The sequence below is a fragment of the Necator americanus genome, chromosome II (genome assembly GCF_031761385.1).
Source record: "Necator americanus strain Aroian chromosome II, whole genome shotgun sequence".
Taxonomy (NCBI): domain Eukaryota; kingdom Metazoa; phylum Nematoda; class Chromadorea; order Rhabditida; family Ancylostomatidae; genus Necator; species Necator americanus.
The window spans coordinates 730,824-742,426 of record NC_087372.1 but is presented as its reverse complement, the minus strand read 5'-3'; the positions used below and the strand labels follow the sequence as shown (position 1 = coordinate 742,426).

Sequence of the window (11,603 nt, the reverse complement as noted above, 5' to 3'; positions counted from 1 at the left end):
TCCTTTTTTTTCAGTTTGCACTTCATTACTTCTTTTTTCCTTTTCTCCTACTTTTTTTTTGTACAGAAATTTATGCGTTTTTCTTTCTTTTGTGAATTAAAAGTGATTTCCTGGTCTGTGATTGCAGAAGTTATCATGTCAGCATCACAAGTGTTTATTTCATTCTCAATCTTCAAATAATGGAATGGCAAATACTAAAAACCAAGCTGAAACGACACCCGATTGCAGTGAAAGGCTTATTTAGAGACAACCCGAAGTCAAACTGGGTCAGACATCGACGTATGGTAATTGTGATTAACGTAGTTCATACCAGTTATTACTAGAAACGACCAGGGTTAAAATATCGAAAGTATTACAGAGTTATGGATTTTACTGTTGACAACATCTTACGAGGATCATTTACCGTTGCATTTTTCCTCTTCTACATTTTGTGACACTGGCGTGATGGGAGTGGTAGCTTCCGGGATGGGTGGTAAACCTAAACATGCGACTTGAAAAGTGTCGTAGCGTATGTACGGTGATATCAATCGATAAAGAAAGAGGGCGTGAAATTACACCTGGGATCGTATGTATTCACGGTACCGAATATCGCATATCGTAGCGTATGTAAGAGACGTGACTGCCGCAACTCACGCTGTTTTATTTTCTTAGGAACACACTCCCTCTTTCCTCTGCTCTTCTCCCAATCAATCATACTGCATATTCCGTTGAAGCTTCTCTGCTTTATTTGCAAAAAAAACTCGCATTTTAATGGAGAATAGTGCACCGGAGTGGTGAATGTAGTGCCGATTCTGGCTGGCTAATCCGAACATGGCCAGAAGGATATTGATATTGATTGATGACGAGGCTACGGAAAAAGTCTGGATATCGTTCCCCTTTTCCTACATTCTCACAGTTTTGCCAAGACCATAATATCGCAATATTAACAGTCGCTGAGCTGGTAACCGTTGTAGAACTACGCAGGAACAATATCTCTTCCATAAGATGAAATGAATCCCATCCACAACTTTGCTATGTAGAACCCCTCAACGACCGCCGTTGTCATTGAGAAAATCCAATTTTCCTCCACTTATGTACGAAAGGCTGACTGCTCGAATCAAAGGAAGGATCATTCACGTTGTCTGAAATCTGCTGGAACACATCAGAGGAACGAAGTAACGGACATGAATTCCATGGGGTTTCGGTTATGTAAAGAAATAAACAAAATGGCAAGTACACCCTGGAGTCGCCGACTCGCAGAACCTTGAGACTCACAGAGAAACATTTCTACCTGGATATATTCCACAGCAGCGATACTAGGATGCAAATGGCCTCCATACCGATAAGACGTAAGGATGAAAAGCTTGCTGTAACTGCGAATACCTACTTTCTGAAACAGTCACAACGCAGTCCTGTCCACTTTTTCTCGCTATAAAATAGTGCTGTGAAAACAAATCACTATGATCTGTCAAGAAGCGGTTGGTGATGGATAATGAAGCCGCCGGATTCACCTCTTGCATCCAAAAACGTGGACGAGACTTTGCGGTTTACGACAGGTAAGGTGATAAGTAAAGCCGTTCCTTGCTCGATACAGCACAGCCGTATAGTTGCAAGGTGGAGAAAAAAATGCTCTTGGAGGGGTGAAGTAGAAGCGAACTTCTGCCAGAATAACCGCTTTTCCCGCCTTTTTCAGTAATAACATGCCAAAAGTTGAAAGAAATGTACAAATGCGAAGAAAATGAAAAAAACGTTGCGACCACAGGGAAATCCGATCGATGTGATCACGTCGATAAGGCACAACACGACTCGTACTGGCGAGTTCCTCATCCACAAGAAACGTTCTACGACGTTAATCACGAACATGGAAACCCTCATAGGTAGTGGAAGAGCGCGTTAAAGCAATGGTATGGCTACTGCGTATCTCAAAACAAGGATTAACAGTATATGTGCTCTAATGTCTCCAAACTTCGCTTAAATCTCGTTCAGCGGATAATCATCGGGAGACGTAGGTCACCATCAAATGAGATTCTTTTGTCCTGTTTTTCTGCCCATCCCCCACAAGATCACTAAATTCTTTTCGTGCTGCATGTTACCCAAGGCACTCAACACTGTATGAGGACACTGACTAGAACTTTTTTGTAATTCAGCAGCTTTTTTTGTAACTGAAGCTGAAGTTAGTCGTGTATGACATCTTACCGAGTGAATCATCTTGAAATTTGGGGCTAAGCGGCTGATTCCCGAAACTTGTGCGGCGCACTCCTGGGTCAGAAAGACCGCGGGCCAGTCGGGGAACCAAACACTTTCTTAAATAGGATGCTTACTAAATATTATATATGAAAAACCAACAAGGCAACAAATGAATAGATAAAGAAAAAAAAAGAGAAAGAGAAGTCAGAAAATAAATCTTCAGGGCTGTTGAGCTTAAACAGTTTGTCTTCAAATTCATGAGATTTGAGAACAAATTATGATGTTTATGATGTTGGGCTTGGATCATCTATTCGTGCAGCTTGGAACAGTGTCAAATAAATATAGTTTACTCTTCTGGTAATGAGATTATGATGTTCTATACTGAAAATTGTACAGACCTCCAACTATATAGAATTAGATCAGTCAGTTAGAGTTGCTTAACTTCACAGTCCGAGATTACTGTTGTTTTTTTTTCTATCCTAGAGTCCTTTCCTATTTTCGTGCGGATTCGAATACAAAAGAAGTCACGTATGATGCAACGCGCTTCACTATGAATATCTTGAGTATTTAATTGTTGATTTCAGTAAATAAATAAGGAAATAAACAACAACCTTGTTGTCAAGGGACTTGATAGAGAAGAACAACGTCTTTGGGAAAATGGGGAATCCACGAGCACAAATGGAGAGCGAAGTGTATCTCGTGACGTCGTTATCTGAAAGCGCTACATCACAGCAAGTCGTTAGAACTTAAAGAAGACGTTGGTCTGATAGTGTGGACTATACGTTGAATAGATTTTAGAACAGCACCATAGTATAATAGAAGACGATCACCTACCGCAGATTCCTCCTCCTCCTCGGATTCAGTGATTTCCTGTACGGAACGTGCAAAACCGCGAAGCTTTTCATCTCGTCGCAAAGTGGGTGAAGGGCGAGATTCGCAGAATTTGGTCACAGCCGGACCTGCGGCGGCGTGAAGCCGACTTGCCGTTGTCATTTATAAAGAACGAGATCTAGATGATGAAGTAGTATGTACGAATGAAATCACTATACAGTAGTAAAAATTATTGTTTTTAAGAAGTTGGAACTCAGGGATGTTGCTGAACGACAGAAGTGCAAGGTTTTCGAAGTTTTAACGAAGCTAATTACATATAGATTTAAAAATGCGCTAGAGTCGTGGAATTTCAAGGAAAAACATCAGTGAAGGCATAGAGGCCTTCAAAAATACGGGATAAAACAGTATAACTAAAAATTGCACGTACATAACTGAGGAATTTCCAACCTTAATAAGCCACGAACTCCAGTCGGGAAAAAGCTTGAAGAAATTAATGAAGAGAACGCTTTCCTGCAGTAGCTACCTGCAACAAAGCAAATTGATATTGAAGGAAAATTGGCGAAGTTTGTGTGGAGTGCACTTTTGAAATTTTGTATCTCGTACAAGGACACGCCGAAAAATTATTGAATAATCTGTGATCAGAGACGTTGATCATGATCTATGAACTGTCGAAGTCTTGTATTGTTGCATCAGCTCGTCACTAAAGAAAGATTTCAAGCCAGTGCTAGCAAAAGCAGAGCGAGAACAATGTTGGTTTCACATTATTTTGTTTTTTTTTTATTTACGGATTTTATTCGACAACTAGAAGCTTTCTTTTGAGGAACAAGTGGACGAAGCTCGTGCATTACTACAAAAAATAAGCAAAGGCATTAGGTGGTGAGATCTATGCAATCAATGTTTGTGCGATCACATCAGTAACGAAAAAGAAGGCGAAATTCTGGGAATATCCAAAGACAACAAATAAAACGCTTCTCTGCTTCGCTTCCTCGGTCAACTTATGAAAATGTCCAGTTGGGAATTACAGGGAGCTGGGATTTTACATAAATTAGAAGGAGCTGGGATGATAAAAGGAGATTAAGTGAAAGAATAAGTGAGTTTCTATCGTATTAACGGCTTTCTTATCTTTGCTAATTCCATTTCTGTGAAATGAAAGGATTAAATAACATCTTTATAAAAAAAGGCTATTAGAAGAGAACAGGATGGAGAATTTCCCTTGGTGACACTAAAAATGCATAAAATACGACGACTTCACTTTAGAATTCGAGCGAGTTATACTCAATTGTCCTCTGTCATTTGCAAATTATCTACGGTTCAATTGCTCACTTGTTCATGTACTTGTTGATTTATTCTATTTCGTTGTCATCCCACTTTTTGTTTTTTTTTCTTATTTCGATGAGTCGATCAAAGTAAGATGCTCTTAATATGTTTCACTGAGTCTTCTTTATAAGCTGCATTAAATTGAACATCAAAAGCAGCGCATCGGGAAATTGACGTTTGGAAATCAGGAATGAGCTGGGTCACGCTCATGCACCTTTTAACGCACCTTTCAACTCTATTGCCACTTTTTTCCAGAAGTTTAGTCTGTGGGGGAGCGAGTGTAGCTGCGCAGTCCCGCCACTCCGAGCACTACGACCGCTTCATCTTGCTACTTTCACTGCAGTGTTGATAGGAATTCCACACGCTTGAATTTGGTCAATATTTCCGCTCCGTCCCAGCTATCTCGCGGCACAATTCAGCTAGTGTCTTCCTGTGCGTATTACTTACGCTGTCGATCGTTAAGTGTGATGAAGTGGTAATCGCAAGAAAATGAAATTTCTGCCTGGAGACCTGCGTGAGTGTCCACTTTCTCCTTTATTATGGAGCCCTGTGCATGTGTCAAAATTCCAAAAGCAGAGCACGATAAAGAACTATTTAAGTCTAGTATAGGCTAGTCTGGATTTATAGAGTCTTCCTGCCACTCTAGAACGATCGTAGAATTACCACAGAAAATGTAGTCATGATACGCAACCGAATTTGTGTAGGTTGTCTAGGTAGTGCCTACCATTACCAGAACTACATGAAACCTTCATTTTCAGATATTCCTTGGTTTTCTCTAATTGATGTTCGCAGTGTTTTTCTGCAAACTTCAATTAAGGAAAACCCCTAGGATCATTGGCTTGTGACTCTATTATTTTAAGCACACTTATTCAACCTACTCTAAGCCGACTAGGCGATAGGTATATGAAAATCAGTTTTCTTTTCTGATAGAATGATGAGTCAACGAAGTTTGACGTGGTGTGAGGAATGGCTTCTTCTCACATCAATCTTCCTAGGTCTAGGATGGACCGACGTGCCGGGACTACTATTGACCTCGAGTCCAGCTGTTTGGGTTCTTCACATGTGTTACCCAGTGTTTGTACTCTTTTGATAAACCTTTTATTAATTCACCACAATGTCCCTGATTCATTCAAGTATATCTACCTTAATTTTCCCTGGTATGAAGGGTTTTGTTGTGCAACTTCCAGGGGTTACTCATGGGAATCCCATGATAATTCCATGCCGTAGAATGTCATTTCTACAAAATAAGCGAGAGCTATTGACTCATCCCATCTTCATCCGTTATTCAAATACTTGGAAGCAGAGTTACGAAACACCAGATTAGTTAGTTTTGACATCGTCTATAAATGGTTCTATTTAGCAGCAGATTTAATGAGCAGGACGTACTTATATGGTTTGCTTAAATTTCAAATTTTTAGCTGTTCCCTTGTAATGACCGGACATTCTGTCAGGAGAAAATATCACCGTGGCTGTTTGGTGACGGCTGTTTTTTGGTTGACTTAATCACCCGGCTGATAATAATGTCTGACGCGCTCGCCCGCATCTTCACCGAGCCGTGTCGTCCTTTTACATACTCTACCCCAATTTTCTCCATCTGTGCAGCAGCTCATACAAACATTTGTCACTGTTCCCTAACCTGCAACGCTTGATATCTCATGTGAAGTACATGTCGACACCAAGCTGCCGGAGTAGTTTGATATCGAAACGAACAGGTAAGTGTTGAACACCAGAAAAAATCTTCAGTTCACGCTCTCTCAGAAAAATATATAACGTGTTAGGAAAATTTCTTTCTCGGTGGAGAGGACGTTACATACACTCGGTTGTGAATTCCCCTGCTGGACCTACAGGGACATGATAATGAAAGAGTGAAGGCTATTTAGAAAAAACGTGCTTTCCAGGTGAAGCAACAGCGACTTTTTTTGAATTTGGAACGCATTTTCACAACCCAATTTAGTACCTTTGAATAGAGTGAATAGAGTTAGGGCAGTTATGAACCTTTCACTGTGTTGTTAAGTTTTCGAAGAACTGAGTTATTTGAGACGAAACTGGCTGTTGAAGCTGGCAATAAAAACAAAGAATTTCTGCAACACGAAACATTTTTAATCGTAGTGACAGATCATACAGCACTTCCCCGAGAACTCCACTAAAAACTTACATAGTACATAGGTTTAATTTATGAATTACATACATGCATATAATATATAATAATGCATGGTGTACGTAAGTGTTCATTTTTCCTGGGAGTCATTCGACTTCACAGCTGCTCACTCGTCCTCCTAACTGCTCCTTTGTTACAGTATTTGTTCATTCTTCTTCAAGCTTGCTCATCTAATACGATCCAGAAGAAAATACATGTTATTTTGTTGTTGTATTTGCCAGTTATGGAATAAATGATTGCACCACTACCAAAAAATGAGTTTTGTATTCTAGTAATTTTTAACCTTCTCTGGATGACGATGTTTTTGTTTTTGTTTTTTAATTAGTTCAAAACTTTTCAAGTGTTGCTTTTTCTACGAGAGAAGTTGACATCCAAACATGACATTTTTCTGTTACTAGTCTGAATGTTCGTCTATCGCCGTACCTTAGACTTCTCGCTTCGCTCGCCTTCAATGATCAGTAAAAATTAAAAGTAGTTGCACTTTCTGTAAATTTTTGCTACAGAGTTGAAATTTTCTTGTCCTAGTAAGGCTTTTTTCGTTCATTTTTCAGAAAGAAGTTTCAGCTTCAAACTACAAAGAATAAATAGTTTCAATGGTTCCTAATGGGGTCGATACTTCAGGTGCAATATACAAACTCAATTTCACACCTATTACAGAGACTCTAGGTCTCTATTTTTTGTAACTCTATTCGTAATTGTAACGATGGCTCGTCTGCATCGGCGGCTAACGTGATCTAGTGGCTGATCAGTAGCTTTAAATGTGTACTCAACAAATGCTTCATCGCTGTTTGCCCCGTCTCTTTTGTATCGTATAATTAGATGCTGATTGTACTGTTTCCATTGCCATCTTCGTTTAATTCCGGTCTTGTCATCTTTATGCTCGCTTGCAGTGTATTTACAGTTGTTGTAATTGTATAAATAAACAAGATTAACAAGAACAAGAAAGAAACAAGATTAACAAGAACAAGAACAAGAAACTATCCTGGTTTGAGCTGCGCGACAAAGCAACACCCGACGAGTTGCAATCAGAAGCATGAATCATTGCATAGCTTCTTGACTGCAGACTTTCTTCAGCGTAGGAATCAATGCACTATTTTCGCAGCGCTGGTCGATCAAGGTGTGGCAGCCAATTGTTACAGTGCACTACTACGATAGAGCTTTTACACCGAGTCCCCACCATACCTATTGGAAAGGGGTTTGACAAAGCAATATTTTAACGCGGAAGCTGTTCACGGCTGCTTTGTAATGAATAATGAGATCACTTGGTTGGGACTAAAGGGAAATGTGTGTTGATAGAAGATTCCTCTAGACGATATCTTTTTTTCGAGAAGTACCTATGGAGCAGAGAAGATGTTCGAGGAATTAAACGAAGCAGAGTAGAAAATAGGGCTGCGAATGAAGTGGAAGACGGCACACCTTATAAAGAACGTCTTTTGCGAGATAAGAGGAAAGAAACAACTCAAAAGGCTTCAAAACTTGGAACCTTCATTATATTTTACCTCAAATGTTCCATGAACACAAAGAACGAATTAAGAGAAGAGCTGAATATGAAGGTGAAAGCAGCGTGAACAGCATTTGCATCTGCCAGGGAAGCTGCGGATAAATTGACAGCCGAAAAACTCCATGACGAGCTTATTAGACCTTGCAGACACCGCTGACATAAGCCGTAATAAATACTGTTACGTTTAAGAAGCTAGTTACTACTCAAAAACCGAAGTTTATCCTGTACACACAACACATAGCCGGTCTTCGCAGCTCTGACTCAAAAGAAGTGCCCCGTTTTTGCGACCCAGCAGGATACGTGTCGAAAGCTAAGCATAGGTGGGTTGGAGTTATGAGAAGAATCAAAGGTGGATGGATTAAACGATAGAATAGTTCGCAAGGGATGCCAAACCCCTTCAAGCGAGACAGGCAATGAAAGGGGCTGATGTACTCCCTGCACGAATGAACTAGGTGCAGATTCGTAATGCTTAAGCACCTCTCGAACGTCACAATACTTTAAGACATCTTGTTTCGAATGAGGGAAAAAGTGACTGGGAAAGATGCGTTCAATGAAAGCGTGTTTTTTTAAGTAATTATTAACAAAACACTACATAGATATTGAATATTGCCATAGATACTGAACTCAGCGACTCACAAGAAATTATCGTAGAATCCTTATTAACTGACAGCGATTGAGTGCGCTCAAAAAAGGGTAACGAAGATACGCGGAATAGCGAGGACCAATATCAACTGATAGATGAGATTAACATGAACGTGCTGGAGTAAAAAAATGACAAATAATCACACCAACAAAGTTATGGAAATAAATGGATGGTAAGAGACAGTATGATGGTTCAGTGAGACCTAAAATTACAAAAACGAAATGAAAATTGCTAAGACACTAGAAACTAAAACTGAGTGCCTAAATAATAAAAAACTGCAAACCAAACTTTGTCAAACCTCACCCAGAATAAACCTTTTACGATTAAAGTTCAACAATAGTCATGAGAAAGGCAAGTGAAAAACATGTGAGGTGCTACTCTGTCAAAACATGGAAGGATGCGTGTGCAGGCGTGCAGAAAGCGAGCGAATCAATAACATGAAGAGGCGGTCGACGGCTGCATTCGAGTGATTCATCACAGGAGCCGGCCAGTGTTCTGCGTCGCAGAAACCATCCGACCATGCTTTCATCTCTTCGGAAGTGAAGACCTGAAGCGGTGTAGTGTTATTTGAATGGATCGAACTGGAGCTTAAAAGAATAAAAAATTCCCCATTTAACAGCGTAAACCCTGCAACCCAACTATTCTACACTTCCTTGTTTCTTTAACTGCACGGTAGTAATTTTGTTAGAAATCCATTAAACTTAAGGTACCGAGGTTTTCACGTGAGCATGACATAATTTTGTATCTTCATCTTATTTTTGTAGCTTATCTTATCACGTTCTGCTTAGATTATTTATTTATTTTAATCAATGCTGATCCTAATTAATTTCCTAACCAATTATTTTGTTTCCTAACATAAATTATTTTTATTTACCACGTTGACGAGCCATTTTTTTCATGACTGCCGCGACAAATTTTGCTTTGTTGGAAATTTGTTCACTTTTAAATAAATAAATGACTATGTTCAAAAATTTTAGATAAAGACCGCTTACTTGATGTTGAGACCCCTTAACCAAGTCCTTCAAAAAAAAAAAAAAATTACGACGCTCTTCGAGTTCCTCGCCCTCGCGAGAAGGGATGCCACTTAGGCAACACTTGCGCGCGAAAGGGACAAATGGAAGTGTTACTGGTGCTTGATCGAGATGATACAGGCGATATGAGCATCGGCCACATGGTGGGATATTTCTAGCCATGTTGGTGCATATATTTTCAGAATAATGGCGCAAACTACTCACTTGAAAGTGTAGTCCCTTTTTAATTTTCTAGAAATTGGCATTTTACTGATAAGAAACACGTCGAGTTCATTTCCTGACGATGTTAATGACAATAATAAATAATCTTTAAAAATTGTTCAAAAAATATTTAAAAAAATTAAATAAAAAAATTGAAAAATATTCCCAAGAATAAAATTAACGGTCTAAAAAACAAATTGTTAAGATTCACTTCACTCAGTCACTTCTATTGTAAAGGATGGAGAAAAATATTGTTATTTTAAAATTGTTCAATCACAAACAGCTCTCCAAATTCTGCCTTAGCTTATCTTTATTTCACGGGAGTTCTCTTTAATCACCAACCTGGAGAGCTACATCCAATATCGTGTCTAAACATGCTCTAGTCTTCTCTTTGTCAAAGAAGAAAATCATAACAAAAAAAACTGAATTAAGAAGCGATTATTTCTAGACGATATTGTGATATCTAAAATAGGAGGAATGAGAAATCATGTGCATACGTGTAAAACAGGCACTTTAAATCCTAGTTTATTGGTGAGTCCTGCCCGATGAGGTTCACGATACAGTTTTACGGCACCGCGAAAATTTCTTTCACAAAAGGTGCTTTTTGGATCAATGGCAAAGATAGTAAAATTAATCACAAACTTTTGCCTCTTCTCTTCTTTTCCCCCAAGGAAGTCCAGAACGGTTACGGTGGAGTTCTGAAAACATTATTTCTCAATGGAAATTCATTCTCAATGGATTAACGGTTGAAGTACAATAAAGGATAAAGGATAAAGTATTTGGCGTTAATCAATCCGCTTGGGATGCGCCCCCACGTTCACTTCAATTCAGAATCGTTTGAGGTTAACGAACCTGTAACTGGCCTACACAATGACTTACGGTGGCTAGTTGATGTGTCAAGTCAGTATTTTTATCCTCCCAGACAGATCTGGTACCAATTTATCGGCTCCGGAGGGATGAAAGGCTTGGTGAGCAGTGGGGCAGATTCGAAACTCGATAGTGCAGGAAGCGGAACCTCTAGCCGCTACACTACACTCGCCCCTGAAGTACAATAGAATCGCTAATTCTTGGGCAGAAGATGACAAAAGGCGACCTCACCTCAATTTGATTTCTATTACAAAATCTATACATCAGTAGATTCGTGTTTGCAAGCTCTATCGATTGGATATAGTTGGAACTCTTAAAACCAACCGCAGCTCGATGTGTGGCCTAAGGGATCTGGCTCTCTCCTCTCCTTCTGAAAGATCTCCTTCTGCCTTCGTTTCATTTCGGATGACATGAGCAATGCAGTGTGAGCAACATTTTACGACAGGCGGGTCTGCAAAACTCAGTCAGAGTAGTGGACATACGAAAGTGAAGCAATTCTAGACCGCAGTCGTGCTTATGACGGGCTTTGTGAGACACCTAACTGCATCGTTTGTCCGAATGGGAGGCAGGGAGAATGCGCGGTATCGGGGGTTATCTATCTAATCACCTGTTAGTTATGTGGGACTGAGTACATTGGCGAAACAGGAAGACCACTATGTGCCTGGAGCACCTAGGCGGACTCGTAAAATCAAAAACATCAATCCCTCTAGGTGCTCATCGCGGAATTGTCATAGCAACACCCCTTTAAAGAGAGCTGTCACGATCTTGGCACGTGAATCAGACGTTCTGGCGCGAAAAACATTGGGAGCGTTTTATATCACAGCCAAAAGTCGAATCATGAATCGTAAAGAAGTTCATTTTTCTTCTCGCTGTGACCTACGAGCTGGC

At 39.8% G+C, this 11,603-nt stretch overlaps 2 protein-coding genes across 4 annotated transcripts; both read right to left on the bottom strand.

Moving 5' to 3' along the window:
* Nucleotides 1-395: 395 nt before the first annotated feature.
* RB195_016499 (uncharacterized protein) lies at nt 396-3,652 on the bottom strand (the record flags this gene model as incomplete). Of its 2 annotated transcripts, XM_064183062.1 has the most annotated exons (7): nt 396-478; nt 2,176-2,282; nt 2,778-2,878; nt 3,001-3,125; nt 3,171-3,175; nt 3,445-3,520; nt 3,601-3,652. In XM_064183062.1, 7 exons carry the CDS (start codon nt 3,650-3,652, stop codon nt 396-398), a joined length of 549 nt encoding a protein of 182 aa, XP_064038942.1. The 2 variants fall into 2 exon arrangements, with proteins under 2 accessions (XP_064038942.1, XP_064038943.1); XM_064183061.1 differs by lacking the exons at nt 3,171-3,175; nt 3,445-3,520; nt 3,601-3,652 and having other exon boundaries at nt 3,001-3,159.
* A 5,338-nt stretch (nt 3,653-8,990) lies between these two features.
* On the bottom strand, nt 8,991-11,127 carry RB195_016498 (uncharacterized protein; the record flags this gene model as incomplete). Of its 2 annotated transcripts, none has more annotated exons than XM_064183060.1 (5): nt 8,991-9,163; nt 9,659-9,878; nt 10,784-10,889; nt 10,947-10,971; nt 11,040-11,127. In XM_064183060.1, 5 exons carry the CDS (start codon nt 11,125-11,127, stop codon nt 8,991-8,993), a joined length of 612 nt encoding a protein of 203 aa, XP_064038940.1. The 2 variants fall into 2 exon arrangements, with proteins under 2 accessions (XP_064038940.1, XP_064038941.1); XM_064183059.1 differs by lacking the exon at nt 9,659-9,878 and adding an exon at nt 9,609-9,635 and having other exon boundaries at nt 8,999-9,163.
* Between the last annotated feature and the right edge of the window lie 476 nt (nt 11,128-11,603).